This window comes from Manis pentadactyla, chromosome 3, assembly GCF_030020395.1.
Source record: "Manis pentadactyla isolate mManPen7 chromosome 3, mManPen7.hap1, whole genome shotgun sequence".
NCBI lineage: Eukaryota > Metazoa > Chordata > Mammalia > Pholidota > Manidae > Manis > Manis pentadactyla.
This window is the reverse complement of record NC_080021.1, coordinates 205,302,912-205,320,250: the sequence shown is the minus strand read 5'-3', so window position 1 is coordinate 205,320,250 and position 17,339 is coordinate 205,302,912. Positions and strand designations below refer to the sequence as shown.

Sequence of the window (17,339 nt, the reverse complement as noted above, 5' to 3'; positions counted from 1 at the left end):
CCTTGAACCATTTCACAACCCCTTGAAAGATTGTGTTGCATCAAACAATACTCATTTGCGGCAGTAGAAACCTTTGCTGCAGATCTTGTCGTGTGCTCACGCCAGCTATATTAGCCCACAGGTCTCTGAGATCATCAAGAAGAGCTGACCTCCTGAGGTCATCCCACTTGCCCTGCCTCTAATTTTAATTGCTCATTATGAGACCAGGAATTTTGAATTGTTCCCCTCTATTACAGTAAGTGCCACTTTGAACCAAATTATTTTAATGCTACTTTCATGACAGTCCTAACTTAGTACGTAATAACTTTAGAATGACATCAAGTGACAAAGTGACAGAGTACATTTTACATATTTGCCTGAAAGATAGTGGTTAAATGTGGATATTTCCAGAGTATCTCTACCAGATTTATTTATGACAAGAGTCATAGGGAAGACATGAAAAATGAGAACTGGATCTATAAAAATGAAAATGTATCAGGGACTATTAGTTAATAAATAGAACATGCTAAGAAATGAGCAGGATGTTTGTGAATACGTGTTAATCTGGTTTCCTTAGGTATTAGTTATGGGATTTTTAACCAGTAAGGAAACTGACTTAAAGGGGAGCTGGGATCTGAATCCGGAGTCTCCTGAGCCATCAAGTAGAATTTAAACAGGATTCAACAGAAAAGAAAAAAGTGAGCAAAGACCCAGCTTAGCTGCAGCTACCAAAACCACTTTGTTTTGAGATGGCTGAAACATGGAACACGAAGTAGTTTCCATTCAAAAGACTCAGCTGAAGAACTAGGTCTTTTTCTGATCTCACTGGGGCTCAGTCTCTTAGTTCTAATTTAATTTGATGGTGTAAGAGTTGAGCTGATTTTTCCTGTCATAGACTCCTTAGCTGAGTTGGTTGAAGCACCACCTAGAGGTTCTGTATTTTAGCATGATATTTATCCCTGTGCACTGTAAACTCCATGAGATTAGTAGTGCTGTGTATTTTATACACCACTGAATCACCTGCTTTTAGCACAATGGCTAATAGGTTGCAGCATTTAATACTTGTTAACTGAACAAGTATTGGGTCTAGCTGGGCAAGAAGCACTTGAGGAGTTTTTCCTCCTCAGCTGGAGGTTGTTGCTTTGGGCTGGCTGCTCTCTGCATCTGCTGTTCCTTCTGGACTCCATGGCTTCCCATCCAGCAAGGCTTTTCTGAGCCGTCTCCAGAAGATGTGCTGCCCCAGGACACTGTCGTCCCACTCAAGGTAAGTGTTCCTGCTGAGGAGGCGATACAGCTCTACCTGCTGCCGGAGCAGGGACTTCTCCAGCTTCTGCAGGACGATGAAGATGATGCCAGCGTGACTGCCCAGGAACTGCCAGGTCTGGGCAATCTCATACTCAAAGATGCACCATCGGCTCTGGATGAAGTGCTGGGACACCACGACAATAACCTTCCGGCTTTTGTGGAAACCTTCCTGGATGATGTTGGCAGCGATGGCCACACCAGGAATAAAGTCTCTGTAGTGAAGGCAAAGCTGGAAAGGGGGCACTCCTTCCTCCAAGTTCTTTACTAATTCATTCCTCACCCAGTCTTCATCCAGGCTTGAGTAGATAACAAAGGCATCATAGGTGCTTTCACCTCTGCCATACTTTTTGCAGCCAGCAAGAAGCATCAGGTGGAAATAGAATTTATAGACTAAAACTACTGCCACACACAGTATGAGTACAGTGAGAACTGACACACTAATGATAGTCTTGCTTATCTGACAGGTGGTACTCCTAAAACTCAGCAAAGGTACATCCTGCATATCTAAAGGCTTTGCACACACCAGTTGTTCAACTTCCACCAAGAGCTGCCTCTGGTCCTTGACCCACTGCAGGAAACCCTGGTGTTCACAAACACAAGCAAAGTCATTCCAACTAAGATTTAAGGAAGCTAGACTACTTGGAAAATGCTGTGGTTCTTGCACCCTGGAGGCTACTATACGGTTGAAGCTGCAGTCCAGAATCTGGAGGGAGTGGAGAGGTTTATAAATAAGTATATCCAATGACAAGAGGTTGTTGTGACTCATATTTAGCAACTGAAGTCTAGAGAGTGAGTCAAATGCCATCTGGGACACCTCTTCCAGTTGACACTTAGAGAGGTCCAGTGTGGTCAGGTTAGTCAGATCTGAGAAAATATTTGGAAGGATGTTGTTCTGAAAAGAATTGCCAGCCATTTTCAAGACTTCGAGGCTGACCAAGCCATCAAAGATGCCATGGAAGACAATTCGGGTTTGCGTATAAGAAATATCAAGGTAACGGAGGTTTTTGAGTGATAGAAATATTGAAAAGTCATTGGCCTGTTTCAGATTGGAATGCTGCAGATCCAGATATTCCAGCCGCTCTAAGCCCATGAAGTTTGAATGCATGGTAATAACATAATTGAAGCTCAGATCCAAATACTTGAGACTGGTTGTCCCAAAATCAGCCTCAGAACAGCAACCCTTGAAATTTAAGCCATTTCTACTGAGATCTAGAAACTCAAGCCTTGGTAGCTTAAGTTCAGTAAAAGTGTTCATCCCTTTGTTGGCAGTGAAAACAAACGTTGTGAGAGAGTCGAGCTCCAGTATAGGAAATTGTTCAAATTTACATTTAACCAGTTCTAAGTATTGACATCTGAAACCTTTCCAAGGGCCTTCTAGTTGGTTTGAATTCAGATGCGCCAGAGAAATTGTAGAAACATTTGCCAAACAATTAAATAAGTCAGAAGTATCAACTGAGAAGTAATTGAAGTATGCTATCTGGAATTTTTCAATGGTCAAATTGCACAGCCCCTCCAGGACAGATTTATCAAACTTTTCCACATTCCTTTCATTTCTAAATTCTCCCAGAACCAACCGATTGGTTGTTAAACCAACCAGACCTTGAATACAAGTTTTCATTACATCTGTACTGTGAAAATTACTTCTCAAAGTCAGTTCACGGAGTTTAATTTCTCTAAAGGCACCTGGTTGGATAAAGTCTAGAGGATTCAGGGACAAGTCTAAAGAGAGTTTGTGTAGGGGCATTTGATGTAGCACCTGCAAGTCTTTAAGGTAAATATTTTGGATCTTGTTATCAGAAAGGTCCAAGTCCTTCAGGTGGGGCAGGTTAGAAAAATACTCAGGTAACTTGAAAGAATGGATAAGATTGTGAGCCACATTAAGCTCCTTCAGAGTTCTGAGATGTCCAATGGGGAAGTCCTCTAGAGATACAATGTTTGTCTCCACGGCCACCAGTGTTTGTAAACTTGATAGTCCTGAAAAGGCTCTGAGGGCCAACCTCTGGATAGGGTTTCCCGTTAATATCAAGGTGGAGAGGTGCTCTAGGCCCTGATATGCATCATCTTCAATCATCTGAATTTCACACCTACAGAGAAAAGAGATACAGATTATATTTCTGCTGAATAAAAACCCAAAAACAGAATAACAATCCCAGGCATCTAGCTCTCTCACACACGACATGCTGTATGATTTTTTTTTTTTGCATAGGCAAAAAGACCTCCAGCAGGGCAGATGATGGCATACACAAATAAGCCCCTCAGAAACAGTGCTAGCATACTGGCCACAGCGACAAACTCTGTCACACTAGGGACATGTAAGCAGAGGCAGCGTATCTCTCAGAAGGAAATCAGTTAAAGATCAATCATACATGAAGACTGTATGGCTGACACAGTACGTGATGTCCTTGGATCAACATTAGCCATTTCCAGCCACCTAATTGTGATTATATGTCTTATTGGTACAGATGGTACAGTTAAGTTGTTAGGTATGATAAGTGGCTGGTGAACATCAATTTCAAAGATGTAAAAATTACACATTAAGTGTCACAGACAACTTCAATGTTTATGCAAAGTAGTTCTCCAAATATGATAGCTAGATATTTGGAAGTTGTAATTATCACAGGTAAATGGTAGGAGCAGGTGATAGGAGTGAGTTTTGTAGAAGAAAAGGAAAATGTGCTGAGAGAGTTTATATCAAAGAAATGGACCTAGGAAAGGGGGATCAAAGCAGGCTTCTCTGATAGCACTTAGGTTTAAATCTGAAAGATGGGTAGGAATTAACAAGAAAAAGAAGTGGAAAGAACAGTGGATACAAAAGACCTAAGATAGGCAGCAACCACAATACATGGAGGAACCGTAAGAAAACAGCTTCTGTATCCAGATTACAGAGAGGGAAGAGAAGAGGTGTGAGATGAGGTTGTAGAGAAAAAAGGCTGTAAGCAAGGCAGAGGCTTACAGACCAGATATAAAGCGTTTTGAATTTCACCCAAGGGAAATGGAAGCCATGCTGTATACAGTGTTCACCGAAGTGTCCCAGACACAAGGCTCTCATCTAGCCAATGGAAAACTCTTGCTAGCATTGTGAGTGCAGACCAGTTATGCTTTGCAAATGAGTCCTTTCCTAATCCAACTTGAGTTGCATTTGCAGTGTTCCCCACTGGCTATATCCCCTCAGGAGAGTCATGGGTAATGAAAGCATTTGGTCCAATTTTTGGTATTGACTGGTAACTGGATAGAAGGGGGTGGGTACAGTGGAAAGAACACTGAGAAGGCGGACAAGACACCTGGGTTCTGGTGCCTCTGCTTTCCTTTCATACCATGATCTTGGGAACTGCCTTTCCTCTTGGCCTTAGTTATTATTGCTACCTGAGATAGCTAAACTTGATTATTCCTCAAGTTACTTTCAGTTACATGATTTTACAGCCCATAGTCCTTATGCATCACTGTATATATCACTGGAAGGGTTTTGCTATGTTCTGTCTCATCAAAGAGGGGTCATCACTTTAGATAAGCAGACTATTAAGATGAAGAGAACGTTTAACTTGGAAGCAGGAGACGTGTACATGAGTCTCTGTTCTACTGCTAACAAGCTATGTGAACATAGATAAGTCACTTAAGCTCTCCAAATCTCAGTTTGCTCACCTATAAAAAGAAACCTACTGTGTATCAGTAGGTTTCCATAGCAGGGACAAAGGCTGCCTGGTCTATGACGGGCATCCACAGAGAACTGACCAGTTGAGGCACAGAGTATCTGTTGTGCTATTGATTGTTCTTGTCCTAATCCAGAATCTCCTGCTGGCTAGCCGGATGGGGAGATGGCTTCTCTCTAAGCACATATTTAAGGTCTCTGAGGGAAGTTCCTTGGGTATGTGGGGGTTTGAAGATGAATTATAAGGGACATTGTTTGTTGAGAAACTACTTGTTTAAAAATGGGGGAGGTTTGTCTATCTAACTCAATATAGTTCTTCACAAAATTCTTACTCAGAAAACTAAACTTTACAACCAGTGAAATGCCATAATAATAATAATAATAATAATATTTTATACTTATAAAGTTTTTAATATACATAGCAAGTTAACATTCATTTTCACATTTATCCCTGTGGGTTAAGATTTGTCATTTCCATTTCACAAATGTGAAGACTGAGACCCAGGTAGGTAGTGACTGTCTCACACCACATAGCTATAAATGTTGGAGGAGGACCTTGCTCAGGTCTCTTGACCCCCGCAGGGTTCTGTGCTCTCTCTCACTCTTTAAAATGTCCCTTTTATTACGTTTTATCTATATCCAATTTAGACTCTAAACATCAGATGCTCACTTGTCTACAGAAATACCTGTTCTAAATGGATTTTTATATTATGCTCTTAGTCTTTAATAAGAATTTCCATAATAAAAAGCCATATATATATATATATATATATATATATACATACATACATACATACACATAACATTTCTTCATTTTCCAAAAACTTTTATAGAGAATATAGTCCATTATCTAGTACATTTTTAAATAAGGCCCTAATGATGAAAATAATTTTAGGATTCAGTACCCGACCCCAAAATAATGATAATCACTTATCCCAGTAAATGATATACTTCCCTCCATCAGAAAAGAAAATCATACTCACTGTTCCTTCTCCCAGCAGGTATTTACCTTCAATCTTGCCATCTTTCTCCTTGTGTTACTTGTACCTTCCTAATTCCCTACCCTCTATGCTACTTTCAATATTCTAGACATTATTTGAATCCCACTCAAATGAAATCTTGTCTTGATTATCCACTGCAGAGAAGGCCCCTCTTCTGAACAATACAATGTATTACCTCTTGTGTACACATAATATATCACCTCCTGTTACAATGTTACCATCTTTATCTCAGCTTCAAAATCCAAAATCAGAATCAAGCAACATTTATTGAATGCTTACTATGTGCCCAGCACCATGCTCAAGATTTTAACGTACTGATTCTTCCAAGTGCATATGTCCTCCTTAGTACATGGGGTTGTATGTTATATATCCATATACTCTTGTTTCCTAGCAGAGTGTACAACATATGGTAAGTATATGTTGTAGTAAGTAAATAATTGCTGATGAAAGAGTTTGAGCCAGTTTTCTCCCCTGAATTAAATGAAAATCCAAAGAAGGAATTATCTTTAGAAAATATCTCATCCAAATGTTCATTTCACAGATAAGGAAATAGACCTGGAGAGGGGAGGTGGCTTGACCAGGTTTATATGCCAAGCAATGAATAAGTGAGTGAAGATGAAACTCCGCCAACCAGGCTTTCTGAGTTAAGAATGAAATAATAGAACAAAGAACATGTCACCTTATGCAGTGTGTAAAAGCTCATTGTTACCTGGATAAATCCAGCACCTGCAGTTCTGGGAAGCTGGAGAAGCTATGGCTGCCTAAATGCCTCAGGGGGTTAAAGCTCAGGTCCAGTTCCTTGGTTGATCTGGGAATGTTGTCAGGGATTTTGTAGAAATTCAACTCCATGCATTGGTAAGTAATGTTAGGAACCACCTGCAATGATGGTACATTAGATGAAGGCATCTCAGTGGCCTGCCCTCTCAACTCCCCTCCCTGGGCCAGAGCCTGAGAGACCTCTAGTGCAAGCACAGTGCCCAGCCAATCTTTCATCCATCCATCCGTCCATTTATCCACTCCCTTTATACTTATAAAATGCTTTGCTCTAAATTAGGAAGGGAAGGGTACCTACTATCCACGCCATATTCTCACCACTAGTATCACAATGGCAGCATTTAGCAAGAAGCAATGGAGTCAAGTGGCAAAGAGGTGAGGCTCTGGAGTACAAAAGCTCTGGGTCTTGCCCCAACTCTTCTGTGTGATTTGAGGAAAAGCTTTCTTTTCCCTAAATACACCCCCACTGTATACAGCCTTGGGGAGACTACCAGGCACAGTATCCAGACCTCCCTTAATCATAGCCTGATTTCTTCCAATTGCGTTCTCTCCCTTGACTCACTTACCTTTGAGCAGGTGATACAGAAATGGGGAGAAAAAAATCTCTGGAGTGCATGAACTCCAGTGGTGGAACCCAGTAAATAAGGTCAAGTGCTTTTTGCTCCCTTGGTTCCTATGCTGGTTTCTATCAGTCTTTCCCAAATTCTTTGCAAACCTTGTTCAATAACCTCCCATTTAATTCCTGAATTCTCTGGTTTCTTCAAAAAAAGTTCCTTGCTTAAACCAGCTAATTTGGGTTTTCTGTTAAAAACCAATAGCATCTGTTAAACGGATTAAATGAAGAAGCCATTTAAAGAGATTATCTCAAAGCCTTTTACAGTATAAATGATCAGTAAATGTTAACATTTATTATTATCTGCTCTTGTTAATCCCTTACTATATGGTGGCATATTTCCTTTATGGTATATACATTAATCTTCACATAAAGTTTTTTAAAGAAGAAGAAGTCAGAGAGATGAGGCAACACGCATAAAGTTTCACAGGTCATATGTACAGCTGTTCACTTCATTTTCACGTCTCCTCAAATGCTGTCTGTCACAGGAGCCTCACAGACTGTACTGTCTAGTAGAGGCTGGTTTCCTTACCAGGCATTCTTCCCTACCCTCTTCCATCCTCCTCCGCAGATGTATCACCATCTATAATTATGTTGTCTGTGGGATTGTTCCATACGTACTGTTCATTTCCATCCCTAAATGGTAAGTTTGCAGAGTTTTGCTCTGTTATATCTCCAGCACTTAGAATGGTGCCTGATAAATGGTTAATGCTTAGTATTTGTTGAATAAATGAATGAATAACTGATGAGTGAAGGTTTGTTTAAGTCCAAAGTCTAGGCATCTTTCTGCTAAATGTGGACAATACAGACACCAATATGATGCAACTCCACACTTTGATGAGCTCCCAGAGGAAGGGATAAGACAGAAGCCGAACTCACACTACCAGAAAGGAACATACACCAGCCTTGGAAAACAGTTCCTATTTCAGAAAATTAGAGATCAGTTCTGGATCCAGGGATCATAGAAAGCTTCTGAGAAAGAGATTTCAAGGTGGGTCTTGAAGAATGAGTAATATATTAATACGTGGGAAGAGCAAAGAGGGAGAAAACAGTGTAAACAAGAAGGGATGGAAAACTAATTCCGTTCAGTTGGTACCTGGAGAGAATGGTCAAACCCAAGCCAGAGGGGGAGCCAGAGCCAGACTAGGAGGGCCTTTTATTTTGTCCTATGGCAATACTTTTAATCATTTAACACATATAAATTGAGCAACTTCTGTATGCTAGGCACTGGCAATGGTATAAACTCTGACAGCTGGCTTTTTTTTTTGTAATGCAAGTGCCCATTTTAAGCTTAGATTGTGGAGGTATCTACTTCAAAGAGGGCTGTCTTGAATAAACACACTGCCAGGCACACCAAGATAAAGAGCCTGGCCACTTCCCCCACTGTGAGGCTCCTTTGTTTTGGACCTAGGTTGATTTAAAAAACTGGCTATTTAGGCCACTATTTTTTTTCTTCCCTTTCCACTCTTTAATTCCTACTCTTCTGTTTTAAATTCACCAACAAAGGATGAGCCCCCAAAACCCTAGGCCCCACCCTCGAACCCAGTAGAAGCAGAACCTCAGGGCCCTCCATGCTTACTCTCCCCATCACCTTGCTGTGGGGCCTTACCTGTGCTGTGTAATTGCCTGGCCCTGTCAGTGATAAACCTTTATTTTTTCAAAATTTCCTGATGACTATTGCGGAAGGGCATCTTGCATTCACAAATACAAGGATCAGTCCAGTCACAACATTGGTTATTGATAGGTAAGACTGGCATGAAACAGTGAGTTATAGAGATAAGTAAAGCCAGCAATGATCTTGTCTTTTTACAGATTCCATTTCATAGAGAAAGACAAACAATGAACAAATGTAGAGTGGTGTGCTATAAAAATATAAAGACAGCATAGGAGATTAGAAGCAAATATGGGAAATGGAGAGGCATACAAGAGGCAATCAAGGAAGACTTCCCAGAGGAGGTGACATTTAAGCAGAGATGTGAATAATGTAAGGGATTATATTAAGTCGTGAAAATATCTGGGTCTGCACTGTCCAACATGGTAGCCATTAGCCACAGATGGCTAATGAGCACAAGAAATGGGGGCAGTCATAACTGAGATGTATGTTAAATGAACATATATATACTAAATTACAAAGAATACCAAAGAAAGAATGTAAGATATCTTAATAGTATAGTATATATTACATTTTGAGATGTATGTTAAATGAACATATATATACTAAATTACAAAGAATACCAAAGAAAGAATGTAAGATATCTTAATAGTATAGTATATATTACATTTTGAAATAATATTTTGAATATACTGGGTTAAATAAAAGTGTTATTAAAATTAAATTCACCTGTTTCTTACTTTTTAATGTGTCTACCACAGAATTTTAAACTACATTTAAATTTAGTTAAAAATTAATTTTATTTAGTTAAATGCATTAGTTAAATGTATTATTTAAATTTAAATAATATCATGCAATCCCCGTGATACTGCCTTTGGGTAGCACTCATCTAGGGGAAAAGGATTGTAGCTAGAGGAAATAGCCAGTGCAAAGGTCCTGTGGTAGCAAACTATCCTAATTATAATAAAATGTTATTAAAAGGTTTTAAGGAGGATCTTAAAGAGAAATGCACAGGTCCAACATGGTGTCAACTCTGTTGGGCCAAGTCCGGACCAGGGCTAATACCTAAATATAATTGCAGGTTCAGCCTTTCCCAGAAATGTAGTCAGTTAGGAATTTTCTGTTCAGCATCACTGAAAAGATAATCTATCCCTTGAACTTTCTCTATCTTCCTTGAAAGAAGAAAAGGTAATCTGCATTATAAGATCCCTTGCTTTCCCCCCTACAGAAAGTGATCTTGCCTGAAACAGTCCCTTTTATTCTTTTGCTAATAACTTTTCCCCACCTTCCTATCTATAAAAACCTTCCATTCTGTACAATTCCTTGGAGCATCTCTCTAGTTGCTAGAGGGGATGCTGCCCAATTCATGAATTATTTAATAAAGCCAATTAGATCTTCACATTTACTTGGATGAATTTTGTTTTTTAACAAGGATAATTTGTTAGAACTGAGCCTCAGGAAAAACAACTAATAAACAACAAACAAAAATGTGCACAGTAAATTCAAGGAAGGGGTCCGTGGAGTTAGGAGACCAGTCACTTGCCAAGAGGACTTGCCCTAGGGTGGCACTGAGGGGACCGGCAGGGCTACACAGGCTTTGGAGGATGAGTATATGGGGTGTGGAGAGAAAGGGAGGAGCCAAACGAGGGGTGATTTTATCCAGTGTGACCTTGATCAGAAGATCTACCCCCATGAACCCAATCGCAGGTGGATCAGAGGAGGACTAGGAGTAAGGCTGGGGGCTGGGGATCAGGGTTGGGGAGACTTGGAGATACATTCAGCTCAGTTATAAATTGAACTACAGAATTTCCCCCGTGCCCTCAATTTCAGAACTGGCTGGATATGCTTTTCCTGAGTTTCTGACCCTAAATCCCAGAGCATTCTCTTGGATGTTTGATTCTACTCTAGGCTTCCCAAACAATGTGAAATCCATGCTGGGGAAAACCAGAATATTTCTATCTTGAATGAGATTACAAAGCAGTGGGTTGATATTTCACAAGGAAAAAAAAGACATTGTATTAGTTGATAATTTATATTTCTGTTTTTCTTCTTTTGTCTCTCTCCCTCTTTATTTTCTGTACTTTTTTTTCCCAACTCTTTTCTTTTCCTCCTTTGAACAGACCTGTGACTAGATTTAGATTTCTGAAATGCAACTGGAAAGTTCTATTAAGAGACCAAACAAAACAAAACAAAACTTTTCCTGAATTGAAAGAGGCAAAGAGAATGCTTAAAGCTAAGTGTACAAACCACCAGCAGAAAGGAATCACAAGAAGCAGCCGCCTTACAACTCTGTATTGAAGGAGGTATTATGATGTTTTTATAGATATAAAAAGTAGTCTCAGAGAGATTTAGTAACTTTTTCAAGGACACACAGCTCAGAGGTTAAAGAACAGTGATTTTAAGCAGGTCTATGTGACCTAAAGCCCCTGTTAGCACTTAAAGTCCTAAATGGGACACAACTCCATGGGCTGCTTGTTAGTACCTGTAACCATGACTTATTTAGTTTCTGTGGCTTCTCAAGTCCTTAAGGCAATTTTAACTCCATTTTGCAAAGAAAACTTACTGAGGCCCACAGTGCGAAGTACTTGGAAGAGAGCAGTTTTTCAGAAACAAGGCAAATCTTACAGGAGGTGAACTGACCCAACCACATACCTGTATGCAAGGGTCCCAGCTCTCAGGTCGCAGGCAGGAGAGGAAGGCCATGGCTGGGATCAGAGTCCCAGCCAGGCGGGTGGGAGGCATCATCCCAGCATTTTCTGTGAGCAGAAGTGGCCCTGTGAAAACATGATCGGCTGTGAGTGCCTACTGCTGAGGCACTGCTGTCTTCTCTCCCTGGCCCAGTGCCTCAGGGCAATTACTGTATTCAAAGCAGTTCTGGGTTAAGGTGCAAGAGGAAGTGAGAGTGGCAACGTTAGCATTCTGGACTTTTGTTTCTCTAATGTTTATCTCCCCTGTCATAGGAGGGGAAGTTTGAAGAAGACGGAAATGTCTGCAGTCCAATGGATGAAGTAACAGCAAGAGAAAGCTGGCTTTTATCCCAGGAAGTCACCTGACCTGAGGGTTCATGAACTTAGGGAAATAATAAGACTGGTCAAACAGGCTGTGTAACTCTCTAGGATGGTGTGGTGATTTTCCCATTCTGTTTTAGTGATGGAAACTTACTGTCTATATTAACTTCCTACGGTTACCATAACAAAGTATCCCAGACTAGGTGACTCAAACGATAAAAATTTATTTCCTCGTGAAGTTCTGGAGGCTGAAAGCCTGAAAGCAGGGTGTCAACAGGATTGATTTCTTCCCAGGCTCTCTCCATGGCTGTTATGGACATCTCCCTGTGCCTTCACACTGGCCTCCTGTGTATGTCTGTGTCCTAATTTCCCCTTCTTATAAGGACACCAGTCATATTGGATTAGAGCCCACCCATATCACCTCATTTTACCTCATTACCCTTTTAAAGGCCCAATTTCAAAATACAGTCACATTAGGACTTCTACATATGAATCTGACAGGTTGACGTTTGGGGAGGGAGACATGATTCAGTGTACAGCACTGTCCGATCTTGTGAAATCTTGTGAAGAAGAAACTCATATTCATGAAACAAATTGAAAATAAAGCTCCCTTGAAACAGTTGAAAAACTTAGGGATATTGGGGAAAGATTGGTATGAAGAATCAAATATACTGAAATTCCAATGCAGGGTGGGTGATGTATGACTTTGTGACATTGGTCAAGTCATTTGAACAACTGAGCCTTAATTCGTGGTCTGTAAAATGGGAAAATAGTTCAAATCAAAACAGAAGCTCACATTTATGAAACTGATCAAAATAAAGCCATGTGATAGCAGTCAAATGATACTAAGGCCTTAGTTTTCTGGCCTTTAAAATTCAGATAATCATATTTGTCTTTTATGATTGAATTAAGTTAATTTTACATAAAACACCTAGTCTAGTGCAAGTGTACCAGTAAGTATATTATATAAATTGCTACTATTATGACTATTATGATTAAAGTATGAATAAAATGGACATAGTGTGAGATAATAATCTTGAAGTATTGTGTTGGGATTAAATAAGGTGGCATTTATCAAGCTTTTAGGACAGTATCTGGGATGTAGCAAGAACAATGTAAGTTTCTGATAACTAAGATCGTAGTTTAAAATGGGGATATTATGGGTTTTGTGCCCTAGAAGATTCTACCAAGATGTCTTGCAGGCACCCCAAATGCAACATCTCTAAAATCAAGCTGTGAGGGAGCATGTCACAGGGGACTAAGCACCAACTCTCACAGACGTCCTCAACACCGTTGTAAAATTAAGCTAAAAATAGACCCCTGTCAAAGCTTTACTTTGAGGATTAATTGCGATTATGTAAAGGCCTTACAGTAGTATCTGGCACGGAGTAGATGCCACAATAAAGGCTAGTTCCCTGGAAAGTGAATAGCACTTCACTTTCCACATAGTTAGTCTATGGAAATCTCTATGAATTCTCCATTTCCCTCATCAAATGTGCATTAATTCTATTTTTTATTTTTGACATTCTTGTTGCTCTTGAAGTTGGGGCTCTGTGGCTGGGGATAGACTGTCCCTCATGGGGCTAGCCAATTCTTAGAGATAGCAAATGATTTTCCCTGGAGTATACCTTTCATAGACACACTAACCAGTTCAAAGCCCATACTCTGAACCATTTCCTATGTCTGGGTTTTATACTTGAGGAGTCAATATTCTTCTGCCTTAATCATCACAGGGCCAGGCACCAGAAACCTGAGAAAGCACCTATACCCTACTGACTCCTGAAATTGTTCAAACTAGCAGATTCTGAGCCTGATCCTTTCCTTGCCTTTCCCACAGAAACCACAGTAAAGGTTCCTGCCCAGGCCTTCCGCTTGCTCCTGTCTACTGACGGAAGGACACATGTGGCCGTGCATGGTGTGGGGCCTCCTCCTGCTGGGAACTGTGAGTAAGAAACTCCCTTTGCAATGGCAATGATCTGATCTGTTGGCCTCACCACACCTGAGTAATAAAACCTACATTTTAAAATAAAACATTCTACCATGCCCTAGAGATTTTATCTATAAAATAATTCTAAAATGTCAGCCTTCATTTCTATTAGTGTTACAAGTGAACATAAATCTTGGCCTAGATTAGTGCAATACAGTTAACCAGTCTTCCAGAGACCAGACTCACCTCTTCCAGTGCCTCAACTCTTCTAATCCATCCTTCATCCTGAAATGCAAATTAAATTACCTCACACCTTATTAATAATATTTTGAGGCTGTGCATTGCTTATATCCCATTTCTCTTGGTCTATGTCCACCTCCTAAGAAGGAGAAACAAATGTGTTATTTCAGGTGAGATGCAACTACATCCCATTACTAGAAAATAGCACTTAATTGAATAGAGTGATATACATGTAATGGTGCAAATCCTCTTTCTTCTCATCACTGAAGAGAAAACCCCTTGCTGGGTAAAATGAAGACTAAGATAAAGGTTCAAGAAGCTCTCCCCAAATATGTTTCATGAGATGTTAATATGTGTTTTATAGAAGTCTTCCTGGAAAATTTTCTTATCTATGACTAGAGAATTCATGATAGTGCCTTGTAAAAATGCTTTCTTTTTATGGGATTAACACCCTAGCATCTACTGACCTTAATCAAAGGTGGCTCAGTTCTGTGTGCCTCTTCAGAAGACAGGCCATCTATCAAATACAAAGGAGAAACAAATCTCTTTGTCATCAAATTTTATTTGCTTATGTGGATGGAACTACCACTGCACTGTTACAATGAAGTAAGACAGTAGTGATTAGTTATCATCCTGGGCTGTAATTTCCATGCAATACAGTAATAATTATACCCTGGGCATAGGGATAGAGACTTGGCCAGGGACATGGGGAGCAACTCAGTTTTCCACTCCATTTGGAGCAAGGTCAGCTCAGGATCCATCATCACTCACTCAATGGAGGAAGCGCATCTTCCCCAGAGTTCTGGGAGAAGTGTTTGATAGTATTTGGCAGGTATTGTATATTCATAAGAATAAAGAAAACAGAACTGACCTGTGTTAGGTTAGACTAATCACTATGTGAACCTACAAATCTCAGTGACTCAACACAATAAAAGTTTATTTCTTCCTCATGAAATGCTCAGTGAGGATATTCCTGACTGGAGGTACTCCAAGAACAATTCTTGGATCCAGACTCATTGTATTGCATTATGGCACCATATTCAACATGCAGCCTCTAAGTTTGCTGTAGAATAAAACAACAACAACAACAACAAAATGGGAAGACACAGATACTTAAATACTTCTGCTCAGAAGTGACATGCACTCTCTGCTCTCACTCCATTGGCCAGGACTTGACCCAGGACCACACACAATTGCAAGGACTTGTCTCCTAAGCTTCAAGCCTCCTAGACTTACCCAAAACTCTCTCTCTCACACACACACACACACACACACACACACACACACACACACACACACACACACAGTCACTGGTGGGTACCACTTCACAATACCAATTCTATGCTATGGAAAGGGAATACAAATCTTTCTTGATCAGTGGGTTATCTATGCCACAACCTTAGCATCCTGTCATATCTGTTTCATGGTAATTAAAATAAAAGAATAGGAGTGGACAATCACAATATATATTGGCTGGGAGGAGAAATCCCCCTTAGTTTGGCATATCTAAGAACCAAATCTGATTCTATCCAGCAATTCTAAGTTTCAGATTATTTTCACTTATTAGCACCTCTCAAATCAGAATGTGTCTCATAATTAACAATCTATTACAATTATAATTGGCAGAGTTTGTTTTTTCTTTCTTAGTGGCAAATAAAGTAATGGTACATCTTACATCGGGGGTGTCTTCAATCCAGCGAAGTTCAGTTTGTCACTAAGGACAGAAAAGCACAGGCTGTGTTCAAGTAAATAAGGGAGACAAATGGCTAAACAGAGAATAAAGAGATGTGTTTTTCTAAGGACTTTTTAGAACATGCGCTAGACTGATGTGTATTTGCATCTAAAAAGGAAATAGAATGCTCTATGTTACCTGACCTCTTTGACCCAGGCTACTCTCTTTTATCCTTGGATGCCCAATACTACTCCTGTATCCATTAGCATGCCTTGGACCAATATTCTTGTCACCTATATTACAGAAAATGCTACTTTTAAACAGAAGCGTAGAGCGTATTCTGCTGACTCCAGGTCACCCAGTTCTTGTCTCTAGGGCTCAGTCCTAACATTAAGTACTAACATTAAGTACATCGCGATATTTTCTTCCAAATCCCTCTAGTACCAGGAGTGAGGGAGTGCATCCCCACAGGGTTTATAAACGCAAACAGCCTAAGTAGGGCTTACTCCACCCAGGCCTGAAATGTCTACTACATTTCCTGTGTTATTTTTAAAAAATACTTTGAATTTCCCACCTCTGTATTTTCTCCCCCTACCAGTAAAATTAAACTCCATAATGATAGAGGCTTTATGCAATATTCACGTATATTGACTGCATGGTGGGTACTTAGTAAGTAGTTGATAAATGAATCAATGAGCAATATTTCTGAATTTGTCTCTAATGTGTAGCTGGTATTTCAGAGTATTTGTCATCCTTCCATACTGAGGAATGTTGCATGTCTTACAAGTTTTTCAGTGATTACTCTGGTGCTTTTCCTTTTTTTAAAAAAATATATGTGTATATTTTTTTATTAAGGTATGATTGATATACACTTTTATGAAGGTTTCACATGAAAAAATAATGTGGTTACTACATTTACCCATATTATCAAGCCCCCACCCATACCCCAGTGCAGTCACTGTCCATCAGTGTAGTAAGATGCCACAGATCCACTATGTGCCTTGTCTGTGCAACACTGTTCTCCCCGTGATCCCCCACACCATGTGTACTAAACATAATACTCCTCAATCCCCATCTCCCTCCCTCCCCACTTGCCCTCCCACACCCTTCCTTCCCCTTTGGTAACCACTAGTTCATTCTTGGAGTCTCTGAGTCTGCTGCCATTTTGTTCCTTCAGGTTTGCTTCATTGTTATACTCCACAAATGAGGGAAATAATTTGGCATTTGTCTTTCTCTACCTGGCTTATTTTACTGAGCATAATGTCTTCCAGCTCCATCCATGTTGTTGCAAATGGTAGAATTTGTTTCTTTCTTATGGCTGAATAGTATCCCATTGTGTATATGTACCACATCTTCTTTATCCATTCATCTACTGATGGACACTTAGGTTGTTTCCATATCTTGGCTATTGTAAAAAGTGCTGTGATAAGCATAGGGGTATATATGTCTCTTTGAATCTGAGAAGATGTATTCTTTGAGTAAATTTCAAGGAGTGGGATTCCCGGGTCAAATAGTTTTTCTATTTTTAGTTTTTTGAGGAACCTCCATATTGCTTTCCACAA

General features: G+C 39.9%; 1 protein-coding gene across 2 annotated transcripts; it reads right to left on the bottom strand.

The window, feature by feature from the left end:
- Positions 1 to 246: 246 nt before the first annotated feature.
- TLR4 (toll like receptor 4) lies at positions 247 to 11,870 on the bottom strand. Of its 2 annotated transcripts, XM_036915505.2 has the most exons (3): positions 11,583 to 11,870; positions 6,641 to 6,807; positions 247 to 3,368 (listed from the first exon to the last, which is right to left on the bottom strand). In XM_036915505.2, exons 1-3 carry the CDS (start codon positions 11,673 to 11,675, stop codon positions 1,103 to 1,105), a joined length of 2,526 nt encoding a protein of 841 aa, XP_036771400.2. In that variant the 5' UTR covers positions 11,676 to 11,870; the 3' UTR covers positions 247 to 1,102. The 2 variants fall into 2 exon arrangements, with proteins under 2 accessions (XP_036771400.2, XP_036771401.2); XM_036915506.2 differs by lacking the exon at positions 6,641 to 6,807.
- Positions 11,871 to 17,339: the final 5,469 nt, after the last annotated feature.

Excerpts from the sequence above, each read along its gene's own strand:
- TLR4 (XM_036915505.2), bottom strand. The coding sequence starts at position 11,675 with ATGATGCCTCCCACCCGCCTGGCTGGGACTCTGATCCCAGCCATGGCC. Across the intron at positions 6,808-11,582 it reads GCTGGGACCCTTGCATACAG|GTGGTTCCTAACATTACTTA; the intron begins GTATGTGGTTGG and ends CCATCATTGCAG. Across the intron at positions 3,369-6,640 it reads CAGGTGCTGGATTTATCCAG|GTGTGAAATTCAGATGATTG; the intron begins GTAACAATGAGC and ends TTTTCTCTGTAG.